At 41.3% G+C, this 13,553-nt stretch overlaps 1 protein-coding gene across 5 annotated transcripts in view; it reads left to right on the top strand.

Moving 5' to 3' along the window:
* The window catches only part of mgaa (MAX dimerization protein MGA a), a 49,681-nt gene that overhangs the window by 33,728 nt on the left and 2,400 nt on the right, over positions 1-13,553 (top strand). For 3 of the 5 annotated variants that reach the window (XM_057858680.1, XM_057858681.1, XM_057858679.1), the window contains exons 13-21: positions 1,039-1,311; positions 1,506-2,184; positions 4,411-4,614; positions 4,698-5,335; positions 7,428-7,547; positions 10,121-10,235; positions 11,101-11,194; positions 11,273-11,613; positions 11,693-11,830. In XM_057858680.1, coding sequence (XP_057714663.1) covers positions 1,039-1,311; positions 1,506-2,184; positions 4,411-4,614; positions 4,698-5,335; positions 7,428-7,547; positions 10,121-10,235; positions 11,101-11,194; positions 11,273-11,613; positions 11,693-11,830 — 2,602 coding nt within the window. The remainder of the gene's footprint in view (positions 1-1,038; positions 1,312-1,505; positions 2,185-4,410; positions 4,615-4,697; positions 5,336-7,427; positions 7,548-10,120; positions 10,236-11,100; positions 11,195-11,272; positions 11,614-11,692; positions 11,831-13,553) is intronic. The other 2 variants (XM_057858682.1, XM_057858683.1) reach the window with 2 other exon arrangements.

Genomic DNA, 13,553 nt, shown 5'->3' on the forward strand with positions numbered 1-13,553 from the left:
CCAAGGCTACAAGAAGCTTGCCAACACCCTGAAAGTGAGCTGCAGCGTATAGTGGCTAAGATCATCCAGCGTTTTAAAAGATCAGGGTCCACTCAGAACAGGCCTCGGGTTGGTCGTACAAAGAAGCTGAGCGCACATGCTGAGCGTCCCATCCAAATGCTTTCTTTGAAAGATCGTCACAGAAGTGCTGTCAGCATTGCTGCAGGGATTGAAGAGGTGGGGGGGTCAGCCTGTTCGAACTCAGACCATACTCCGCCCTCTACATCAAATTTGTGTGCAAACTGTGTTATGTGTTTGTATTGAAATTAGACTCCTGTTTTTGTATTTTATCCACATATCAATATTTACATGTCAGAATGAACACATTCAATATAACTATATACAATTTTTGAAATTTATTTTTACCTCTTTGGTTTAACTAAACTATAAACTATATTGAAATATATAAAGCTCTTATGAAGGTTGTGAAATCAGAAGTTTTATGAAAAAATTGTTTTTAAAAAACTGTATTTTTAAGTGGATATTGTTAGCAAAAATACTAATGTGCGATATCTCAATGTATTTAAAAGTCACATCAGCTATTTTAATATTTTAGCACAATCCTGAATTACAGAGACATCATAGGCTTTCGCCGGCCACACAAAATGATGCGGCAGGCCGAGTCTGCCCTCAGGGACGCAGGTTTCAAAGGAATGGTCTTTTTTTTTTTTCTTTTTAAACTAAGAACCCAGTCACCCATAAGTTCTAAATTGGCAGTGGCGACTCCAGAATTATGCAGATATGTCCCCAGATGGTGCCTATTAAAACCTGAGCCCTAATTTCAGGATAACATTTTACAGTACTGTTGTAGTGAACCAGCTAGTTGAAAACTATCAGACTTAAGGAAACACCTTTTGATATACAGTACTTTGGTTTATTGTGTATATACTTTATATAAGGGGCCTTGGCTTATGGTGCAATCGAAAATCTGTGATTTGAACTTGACTTGACTAGAATCCCCCATCTCTGTTGTCAAAAACTCTTCTCGCGCCTCCTCAGGACAAACGCACCTGGCCGGTGCATGAGCCTGTGGAGGCATGGCAACGTGAGGTGACAGAGCAGGATTTTGCTGATGACTGGAGTTATGAAGTTGGCAAAAGCGACACAGAGGAAGAGTCTGAGGCCTCTACCGGACAAAGGCTCTCCGGAAACGCGCTGACAGCCAATGGCGAGCACACCGCCCAGACAGGTCTGCCCTTCTTCAACGGAGTCTCCACTGCTGGGCATCTGTCAGCCAACACGCAGCCAGCGGATGGAGGATACCCAATCAAGGTGCACTCATCATCCTAACACCCTCTAAAATACACCAAAAGTTATCCATATCAGGTTTTTTTTCCTGGCGATTACAATTATACCATTTACGACTCTTATCTCAGTGAAACCTTGGTCAAATTACAGTTCCACTGCTCTTTTAGAGTGGTGTCATCAATAAGCATAGTGACTGATCGGCTGACTTGTGTGTCCAGGTGAACGGAAAAATGTATCCTGTAGCCAAGATCCAGTTGGGCGAAATGGGAGCGCTGCACCCTGCCAACCGTCTCGCGGCATATCTGACGGGCCGTGTGGCGGCTACCAAGAAGCAGGTTCCCCCAACCATACCCGAGCCTCAACGGACATCTTCCCCCTTCTCTGTTGTGACTTGCGCAACCGCCACCTCCAAATCGGTCTTCACGTCCACATCTACATCAGTGTCAGCCTCCGCCTCCTATTCGAACACCACCTCTACATCGGTCTTTACGTCCACATCTACATCCACGTCGATGTCCGCCTCCACCTCCAAGTCGAGCACCACCTCCACATCGAACACCACTTGCAAGTCAAGCACAACATTCACCACCACATCCACGTCGAGCTGCACCAATACTTCGGCCTCAAAATCAACTGCAACTGCCATCCCCACATCAGTTACCACCTCCAAGTCAAGCGGCACTACTAGTTCGACCTCAAAATCAACCCCCATATTAGTCTCCACCTCCAAGTCAAGCGGCACTACTACTTCGATCTCTGAATCAACCGCCACATCAGTCTCTCCTTCGAAGTCAAGCAGCACTACTACTTCGACCTTAGAATCAACCACCACATCAGTCTCCACCTTTACGTCAGCCTCCCCCCTCACTTACATCTTTGTCCCACCGCCACCAACAGGTGAGTTGCCAAGATGTATATACTTTAAAGTGATCCTCTAACTTAAATACATGTAGGCTCTAATAAACCACAATTGTTCTCTTGTACTAAAATATGTTGTTAGAAACGCATAAAATGTTAAATCAATGGCAATATTTATAATATTTAGTCCATATTTTGACCGTTAGTAGGCGCCGTGGTTTGCGGGCTCGCAGTGATGACGTAATTGGTATCTTTCCAAATGTGCAGCGTGTTCAACAATTGCTTATTGCTGCCTAAACTCGCGAAGTAAAATGCCACGATGTGCTGCTTTTGGATGCAATTTCCAGTCAAATGGAAACAAGGGGAGTGAAGTGAGTGGTCAAGGTGGAATTATTATTTTTAGTGAATAAATGTGCATAAGTGGAAGCTTCTCCCCCTTTTTGGTCCCTGTATGCACGTATCCTACCCACCACGTGTTACAACTGGCGCCCGAACATTTTTCCTGGATCCTCAGTCAAGTAAGGGATCCGTCTATTTTCTGGATCCGACGATCCCATCGCGTCTGCAATACTGGTTTTGGATCTGTCCATTTTTTTGATTCGTCGGTCCCACAGCGGCTTTTCGGATCAGTCTATTTTGTGGAATTGACGGCCTGATCGCGGCTGCTACATTGACATGGGATCGGTCTAATTCCTGGATTTTCGAGTGAGTAAAAAACGCGGATTTGGATTAGTATTGCTATCTTTTTTGTTGACTATTCTTCGTGGGAGTTTTCCCCAAATCATACTAAATAATTAAAGCACTATGGCATGCTACAGTGATGACAGTGACTCTGACGTGGACCTTACAACAATGTTGGAGTTCGTCAGGGAATGCGTGTTTGCGTACGGCTGAGCTCCCGAGTGAAGAGTGGTCAAGGTGGAAATATTATTTTTTGTGAATAAATGCGCATAAGTGGAAGCTTCTCCCCTTTTTGGTACTTTTATACACGTATCCTAGCTACCTTGCGTTACAATGTACAAGACATGGATTACACAAGGTGTGCTCTTTGGCCTATACTGTATGTAAAGCACACGACAGCTCTGGATGCTAACAATCTACATAATTATCTTGGGATAAGTTTGAAAACGCAATATGCTTACCTTGAATATCTTCGAATAAAACCAGAGTTCCCGAATCCCAACAGCATGCACTCACGCTCCCAACCCGAGTTCCCAACAGGACTCTCTCGCATCACCAGTTTTGCCCAACTTTTGTCTTATCAGGTATTTGCTGCACGCATTTTTCCCTGAAGCTCGTCTTGTGTACGACCGACAGTGCTGTCCTGCTCTTCACTTTTCAGATCTGTTTCAAATAGGAAGGGTAGAACTAACGACATGTTGGGAAAGCTAACGAGTGACGCGCTGGAATTTCGGCAACGGAACCAGTGACGTCACGCACTGCGACGTAACAAGAATGGCGACCTACCACTTAAAATAATTTTACAATCTTTATTAAAACAAAAACATTAAGAGGGGTTTTAGTATCAAATTATTACAACTCATACTAACATCTATCTTTTAAGAATTACTTGTCTTAAAAATAGAGGATCCCTTTAAAAAAAACAACAACTAAAAGTTAGCACAACTTGAAATATTAAGTCAACTAATTTCACATGAATTTTCAAGAAAAACGAAGTTATCTGGTAAAACTCAATGTTTGAAGTAAATTGGACTACAGTTTAAGAAAATATACAGTGGACCCTCATGATTCGAGCACCTCACCTTACCGGTTTTTCACCATACGATGCCCTATCACACCCCTTTCTGACCTATCTTTACTTTACCTATACTTTTTGATTACTAGGTGTGCCCCCACCCCTCTTGGTGTCCCCCTTAGCAAGAGTACCGCCACTTACAACTCGTGAACATGCACAGTGCAATCCAATGTTTTTGTATCACTTGTTTTCGCTGTCCTCCCCTTGAACCCTTTTATTTCCAACTGCATTTTATAAATAAAGACAATATACACCAACAAAAGTTTTTTTTCAGCCTTAAGACACTCAGATTTACCATTCTCCATGTTTAAGCGCCTAAACAGGACAGGACTGAACAACCACTTATGTAATGACTGTACTCAGTCCTTCAGTAGTGAAAGAGGCCAGAGTATTTTCCCAAGACTACTAAAATCATGACACAACATGCTGAAATACTTTCTACTAGAACTGAATTGTTTTTGCACATTTTCATTAAATCGGCAAACATTTTCTTATTGACCACTTTACAGGGTCTGTCAGGATTCAACCTCGGCACCCCCGCATACCGATTCCAACCCCTCCCCACCCCAGCATTCCCACCTCCCCTGGTGTCCGGATGATTCTGCGACCAGTGCAAAGCCCGAGCAGCGTTCGCTACTACCGTAGACCAGACGGCAAACTGTTCCAGCTGATCCCCATCAACCAATTGAGACCAATCGACCCTGCCAAGACCAGTGAGCATTTCAAACAATGTTCCCATGACTGCCTTGAACCTCGATATTGTGGGACTTAACTTTTGCTTTGCAATGTTAATCAGGTCCCACGACATCTGCAAGCGGCATTGTTGGTCCAATACCAATTCCACCACTTGCTGCCTCTGACCTCTCTGGCTTCAAGTCTTTCACGACCGACCGCTCTCCTGCACCACTCTGCCCAGATAACACATCTCTGAGTCAGAAGTTCACTTCCTTCAGAATCACTCCCGCCACCTCCACGAAAAACTACGTTCCTACCAAGTTGACCACCGCCGTTACCGAGCCTGCCAAGTTGACCACCCCCGTTCCCGAGCCAGTTCCCTCCAAAGCCGTTGCACCTGTTACCTTCGAGATCGAGGCACCCGTTCCTGCCCCTGACCTCATCATCTCAGAAGTCCGCAGCATACAACCAGAGATCGGACCCGCAATCCTTCCGGATAATCCGAAAAATGCAACTGCGCAAATTCCCGGCGAGACTCCTGTAGGGCCAAAAGTCACACCCCTACTGTCTCCTTTATCACCGGAGCCTGCCATGGGCTTAGCGGATTTAGACGTCTGTGTTGTTGACGACGTGGACATTCTGCAGTCCAAGGGCGTCGTCCAGGAAATCAACTTGATAGACTCCACCGATGACACTGACAACTCGTCTGACTTCGAGAAGGACAACAGCGACCAGAATAAAGGCTGCCCAGTGGATCGGGTAAGAAAACATTTCATCATATTTCCCCAACCTCATATTGAGAAGAAAAAAGTGTCAATTTACTGAAATATCAACTTTTTTGCTAGCAGCTGTTTACAAAGCAGTTCTTTGTATTGCTAACCGTGGGGGAAGAAAAATTTTGGACTGGAGGGCAATAAAAAAAAAAAAAAGTTTTTTAAACAGCAAAAGCCTATCTGTAGGTGAGAGCATGCGAGAGCAGAATTACAGACGCCATGACTTTAACGAGATATTATCGCGTACTTACCTTGTTTCAATCCAAAAACTCGTGTCGCATTCATCACTGAGTGTCAAGACTCAGCTGTGAATGGCCTCAGCTGGATTTTTGGGAGGATTTTATGGTTGAAACATGGTAATATAACAAGGGTCGTGATGCAGAAATCGCAATTATTAGAAATTAGAAATATTTACCCTTTTAAACGTTTTTTTTTCTCTCAATTTTTCATTGTTTGGATCGATTATTTATCATCTAACATATTGGGGAAAATGCGACAGTAACAAAATTATACAATTTAGTTATAGTTATGAGGTAGATATCCGTGACTTTTTTACAGACGCCATTTTTTTCATTGTGACGTAATTTGTTTAAAAGTTTAAAATATGCAAGTAAATAATTTTTTTAAGTCGTTTTTTTTTTTCTAACAAAATATTAGACATCAATTAATGATTCTAAGCTAAAAATGACAGACATTTTGAATAATAAATATAATTACCTACCTTGTTTTCATGGCTGAGTTGAAACAAAAACTGTTACGCGACATCTGTAAACGGGGGTTTCCAGGGTAAAACGGGCAAATTCAAAATAGTTCGGGGGCTTAATGCGCCATGAATCTGCTATGGCAGCATATAGACTTATTGTTCTATAAAACGCAACAGTTCTTTTGGCTTAAAATACAGCAATTTATCTTAAAGAGGAGTGCAAGAGCAGAAACTGCTATTTCAGTCTTGTCTGTGTTTTCCACCATATGTATATATTAGGGCTGTCAAGCGATTAAAATTTTTAATCGAGTTAATTACAGCTTAAAAATTAATTAATCGTAATTAATCGTAATTAATCGCAATTAATCGCAATTCAAACAATCTATAAAAATATGCCATATTTTTCTGTAAATTGTTGTTGGAATGGAAAGATAAGACACAAGATGGATATATACATTCAACATACGGTACATAAGTACTGTATTTCTTTATCATAACAATAAATCAACAGGATGGCATTACCATTATTAACATTCTGTTAAAGCGATCCATGGATAGAAAGACTTGTAGTTCTTAAAAGATTAATGATAGTACAAGTTGTAGAAATTTTATATCAAAACCCCTCTTCATGTTTTCGTTTTAATAAAATTTGTAAAATTTTCAATCAAAAAATAAACTAGTAGCCCGCCATTGTTGATGTCAATAATTACTTACACAATGCTTATGGGTGCTGAAGCCTATAACATCAGTCGCACCCAAGGGCCAGCAGAGGGCGGCAAAACTCCGAAAAACACAAAAGTACACCTTTCACTGTGCTGTTATTTTAATCTGTCTGAGCGGGGCATTTGTGCGTTAATTGCGTCAAATATTTTAACGGGATTAATTAAAAAATTAATTACCGCTCGTTAATGCGATAATTTTGATAAGTTTAATTTTTTTTTTTGTTTGTTTGTTTTTTTTTTTTTTGTTTGTTTGTTTTTTTTTTTTTTGAGGGCTAAGAAGTAAAAAAAATCCAGAAACAGAATGGCATTGCCAAAAGAAACAAAAATATATATGTTTTATACTCCGCAACACTCCCTGAAAAGCCGAAGAGGAAGAACAGGACTGTAACATGTATGGAACTTTTGTGGAAAAAAAACTTTTTTCGTTATCGAATCGGGACTTGGTATCAGCAGATTCTCAAAATCAGGTGACTCGGACTCTGGTGTATAAATCTATTATCGGCACATCCCTTCGAAAAATTGTTTTTTACTCTAAGTAGTAGAACATGTTTGAGTTCCTCAAAAACAAAACAAAAAGGACCCATAGACCAGTTTCATATCGGTGTGACTTGGTGCACATTGGCACTTTCTGATGGTCATGTGACCTCACGCAGAAACAAGTTCGCTCAGCCTCAGCGAAGATAGATCGGCACAGGCTAGCCCAGTTGACTAAAGAGTTAAAGGCGGAACTCCAGCTGGGTCCCTTCATATCCATCGCTGCCACGCTGCACGAGGTGAGTATGTAACGTCAATAAATGATATCATATTTAGATCAGTAAATAATAGGGGTGTGTATTGCCTCATATCTGTTGATACAATTTGTCTCACGATTCACATGTCACGAGTCGATCCCAATTAATCCCAATAATACACTTTAAGACGATTAGTGCGATATTTATGTATCACTTTAGAAAAACAAATAAAAATGGACATAAAAGTACATTTATATTAATTTATTCTTGAAACTTCAACCAGCACTCAAACATATTTTTGTTTTATGTTTGAACAACATATGGCTTTCATTATAATATTTTTTTTTGTGCAAACTTGCTTTAGTGCAGTGCTTCTCAATTACTTTCTGTTACGCCCCCCTCGGGAAGACGCAAACGTTTCGCGCCCTCCAACTCTCTGCCACCTCTGTAAATAGGCTATATATATAAACTACAACGAAGTTATACTTGAACATTTTTGTTTTTAACAGAAAGGACTTAGAGCAATAACTTTGCATGATTTAAAAAAAAAAGAGGAAAAAAAAGTCACATCCAAACTGTAAAAATACAGTCAAGGTACATTATTTGACCATTTGATAATGAAAAATAAAATTTAATAAAATCAATAAATAATAATACATTCAAACTGATGAGCAACATTAACTCGTAGGGACAATATGCCAAACATTTTGACCGAAACCCCCCAAAAATTAATAGAAGAAAAATGACCGTGTCATTGAATAAAGGGAATTTTTATTTTGGCGCAGGCGGTATCAGCTTCTTTGCTGTGTTGTGTTGAGTCAACTGGTTGTCACTGAGCAGCTTGGTATGCCACCTTCTATGATGCTAACATTGCTCACTGGTTTACTGATCTAACACTTACAAAGCGGGACGATTGTTAGCAATATTTGGCATGTTTTCGCTGAAAAAAATCTAGCGGTATATCAATGTGATTGGGGTCCAATGTCTTTAAGTGAGGTCTTAATTGATTTGGCTTCATGCTGTCAGCTTTTTAGACACAGACTGGGCTTTCCTCGTCTCCCACTGTATGAAAAGTCAAACGCTACATACGCGTCGTCATATTTTCTTTCTTAGCGCTTCATATCTCCAGTGCTCTTTGCTTTGTGCCGTTGTTTGGTTAGAAAAATATTGCACACACTGTGAAATGAGAGCGCCACTGCTATCCACTGAGTGGATGTGGATGTGCAATTTTACTGCAAAAAGGTATGTTACCCGAGGTCACATGTTCCCCCCGGCATCGCTCTGCACCCCCACTATTTGAGAAGGACTGCTTTAGTGCAATCCATCTTTAGTCCAAACCATGCAGGATTCTAAATACAGGATATGCACGGGGACCTAAAAAGTTCTAAAAAGTCTTAAATCCAATAATTTGATTTTAAGGCCTTAAAAAGTATGAAATTCTTCTAAATATCAAGGTCTTAAATACAATTTGGAAATGTTTTAAGAATATATTGATGTTACTTTTATTTAGAACATGCATGAATTTTAGTTTCGCTTTTAAATGTTTCGATTTTTGAGAATGCTATAACGTAACTACAAAATGGAACTACCTGTGCTGCCCCGTCAGAATTTATCGAACACAAGCAGGTTTTGTTGTGCGCGCGCAGTTGAGTGTTAACAGAACCGATTATTTAATGATTTCTCGCTTGAGAACGTACAGTTCAGCTCATGTTTGAAGCCGGTGGAGGGAAAAACGTATGAAGCACACTGCACTTTGTAGAAGAAAATTTTAAAAATTGCAGCTTTATCCAGCACTGATTAAATTTGAGGAGGGTGGCAGGAACCTTGCCACACAAAAATGACCTGACTGTCGTTACTATGATTTTACGACACTGTGCACAGGTCCTCATAGGAAACGCAGTCTTCCTTAAGGTAAAACACTACCGCTTTTATCCACCAGTGCCGCTAATATTGACCGAAACTGAAAAGTTACCTTGTGTTGCTTTAAAGGATGTATAGAATGTTAATAAAGAATAGTTATTTAAAAAAAAAAAAAAAAAAACGGCAGGTCGAAACATTTGCTTGAGCATCCAGGTATACCAACCACCACAGGGCCAAAATGCCAAAAATAACTTGTTTCCGCAGTATTTCTTTCGCATTGCACACACATGGTATGGCTCTTGTCACATTCCGTGCATCCATTTTTGCAATAAAAGCCGAAATGAGCCCAAATTCCTGACTTGTGCTTTGCAGCATCACATATCTCTATCGCTGCCATGTTGAAACTTTTGCTCCGTGGCGCCAGATCCCACGAGACTATAGTGTAAAGAAGCCACGCGGGATAACTTTTGTGAGATGTTGTTGTTACTTCAGTAGAGGGCGAGCAAGGCAACTGCTCGCTGCAAACTAGTGGACGGGAGTACAAGTGCAGCTACTGCATTCTTTATTTCCACCAAAAACACACGTGTGAAGATCAAAACAGACGGATTTTGAATCGATACGGGAATTACGTGATGTAACATTGCAATATATCTCAGAATCGATATTTTTTTAACACCCATACCTAATAACAAAATCAGATCACTAAATATGAAAATATAACAGTAATTAATTTTGCCACCTGTCGTTGTTTTCAGGCTATCCAGGTGATTGAGAAGCTCAAAACTAAAGAAAAGCGTATGAAGAGGAAAAAATTGGCGCTGACCAGGCAGAGGGACCGCTTGATGGCCACCCTTGCTCCTCCTCCTGAATGTGAGTTCTACTTCCTGTCACTTCCTTTTGTCACCACATTACCAATCGGTTCGTACTCATTTCCTCTAAACTGCGTCTGAATAATGTTGCAACAATTCCTGTGATAAAGAAATCCACTTTAGTTATTCACCCAACAGAAATCAGTGGTGTTAATTCCATGAAGAACAATCCTGATTTCTGTTGCTTGAAAGTTATTTTTCTGTGGTCGTTAAAATACAACCTAAACTGAGTAATATAAAGCAAATTAATACGAAAATGATGAGAGAATTTTCTTTTGAAATTATTTGCATTTCCAAAACACTGCAAAACATTGTGTTCATAAACTAATAAACATCCATATTGTCTTTGCCACACTTGGGGAGATTTATTTTCATTACTTAGAAGAAGTGCAGAGCAATGGATTTGAGGCACAAGTGAGGAAATTTAAATAAAGTGCATTTTAGAGAGACAAATGCAATTTCTTCTCTTACTTTAAACGAAAGAAGAAAAATGTTTTGGATCAGAGTTTGCGCTCGTAGAAGCGAAGTGCTTTAGACTAGAAATAAGCACATACATATGCCTGACGGGCTAAAGTTAGCGGCTAAAAACAGCGCTAGAACGATCTCTAAAATCTTAGTAGTGCCTAGTGAACTTGGTTAACATAGTGCTACCATAGAAACTTTGTCATTGCAAACTGTGGATATTTTTTTGTTTATTTAAAATCTGTCAATGGTCTTCTTGAGAACAAGTTGGTATGTGCTTGGAAAGAATTTACCCTATCGCAAACGTAGCAATTTTGTACAAACGATTGGGTACATAGTACATGGGCTTGTAGGGAATGAGTGAAAGGTTCCCAACTGAATACAGTTTTTCTTGTCACTCACAGGTGACAGCCACCATAACACCTCCCAGACAGGTAGTTCAGACAGGCTGGGAGATGATGTCCCCAAAGTGACCAATCACACTAACACAAGCAACAGGTAAGGTTCCTTAACATCGTCTCATAACGTCACAACATGCTAACAATAAATAAAACTGGCTTGCCTTACCTCAAACAGTGCCCCCATCATCATTTCGGACACATCTTCTTCCCCCTCGCCCTACCGCGTGCGGACCACCTCGACCGTCACCCCGGCAACCGCCGCCCCAAGCCGCCGGCGGACCCATCACCAGTCCCTGGGCTCTTCTAGTGGTGATGACATCATATTTGTGGCCTCCACTCACACACTCCCGAAGGAACAAGCGCCTCCCCATCCCAGCCCGGTCACCCCGCCCCCAGCCCTGCCAAAATCCACGCCCGCGGCCTTCCACGGCTCACCAATGGCGAGGCATCGGACCAAGACCGTGCCTAACATCTTGAGTCGAAGCAAGTCTCAAGGCCACGTCTTTGATGGGAGTGGTAAGTTATTAAATACATGAGTGGGAAAATTAATTTATGGTAGGTAAATTTCCTTTGTGACTGTCGGCCACGATTGTAGGTAATCTCAGCAGCTTCCAGACAGTCTTGCCCACTGAGCTTCTGTCGGTGGTCGGGGCCACGTTGCCGGGGCAACCCTTCCTTACCCTCACTCCACTCATGACGCAACACACGCCGCTGCCTTTTTCTTCTACAGAAAGTACGTGTATTTTACGGTTTACTTTACAGGGAGTCCTCGGATCATCATGTCCTCGACCTACGACGTTTGGACTTGCCCCTGCATCGTCAGGCATTTATTCCCCAGCGCCATAGTTTCTGCTTAGCTGATGCATCGTGCTTGTCTGTGTTTGTGCGCCGGAAGGATCTTTTCGGTTTTCACCCTCCTTTTTTCACGTTATGGCCCCACAGAATAAATCTGGGTCTTTACACTTACCATGGAAAAGAAGCTGAACATCATAAAAAGAACGGAGAAATGAGAGACACTGACGAACATCAGTAAAGATAGGCTGCGTTCAGACCAAAGTTAAACCATCACCCAAAAACGCCTTGGTCATTACGTCACCATTGCCAAAACCAAAAAATTTTTGGTTCACTTAATGTGAAAATAAGGTCAGTAATGTAACGAAGCGGGCTGCATGTATGCTTCAGGTTGCAATGTTGACCACTTCTGTGTTTTCTGGGCTGTCCAACGCATCAAGTGTCTGACTCAAGTGAGAGAGTTAGGGGTGGACGGAGAGAGAAGGCTGTTTTGGTTATTAAACTCAAGTTTGCACTGAAATGTCATTGTACTGCTGATGCCATAACATTGGCACATGCAAGTCACTAAGGCTAGGGTCATACTACAGGTCTTAATGCACAAATCAGATTTTTTGCCATATCTGTTTATTTGGCGTGCCGGTTCAGACTGCCTTTGTCCATTGAGACCGTTCAAGTATCAGGCATGCGCACAAATTCGCAGTCCGAGATGCGCTCAGCAAAGAGACCTGCATGCGCAGAAGCATCAAAACAAATTACACATACTAGCTGTATGTCATTTCAGAGTGATCATATTTTGATTTCCAAAAAGAGGACACAAATAACAGACATTAATAATCCCCGTTTAGTATTATATTCAAAGTTTCTATGGACTGATAGAACGCATACACGCACACACATGAGCCTTGACGTGTGCGCGTGAAATGACATGGGTGCGTCAGTTTGCCCCGACTCGGCCATGTGTGCAATAATGAAATATTGCTCATTCGGCGCACAGAATGAAAATCGAAAATTGTAAGGCTTATTCTTTCCTTCGTTTTATTTTTTTCATGACTGTGGTCAAGCCCGTCTCGTGCTTAAAAGCACAGTTCGAGGTAGGCGCTAATGCCTACATGGCTGCCGTCCTCCGTGCCTCTTGCTTTTTGCTGACGTAATTGCTGCACGAATTCCGATTTTGGAGTTTGACAGTTCAGACCGCCAGTCACGTTCTGAAAAAATGTGGCCCAGATCGGATTTGAACCACATACGAAAGTGACTCAGATCGGATTTAAAATGGTTCACTTCTATGCGACATCTCCCATTCAGACAGTCATGTTAATGCCCGACTCGAGTCGTAAAAACACGAAAAAATCAGATTCGTGCATTAAGACCTGTAGTATGAACCTAGCCTAAGTGATATGTTCTCAGACATCTGTCTCATTCTGGGTACTGCATAAGCAAATTTGAACGGTTACATTATAGCATTTTTGCACTGTTACATCAATATCTATGCAAAAACTATCATATCAAGTCAGCCGTCTGCCTCCTAGTCTGAGTACTGTAAATTGCCATATGTACTGTTATATTACCACTAGAGATTTGCGAAATTTCGTATTCTTAGCTTATTTGCGATTTGGCCGTGAAAGATTCGCAAACATCCAAATTCCGATTATTTAAATATGTCAAGT

Source organism: Corythoichthys intestinalis, chromosome 15 (assembly GCF_030265065.1).
Source record: "Corythoichthys intestinalis isolate RoL2023-P3 chromosome 15, ASM3026506v1, whole genome shotgun sequence".
Lineage (NCBI taxonomy): Eukaryota > Metazoa > Chordata > Actinopteri > Syngnathiformes > Syngnathidae > Corythoichthys > Corythoichthys intestinalis.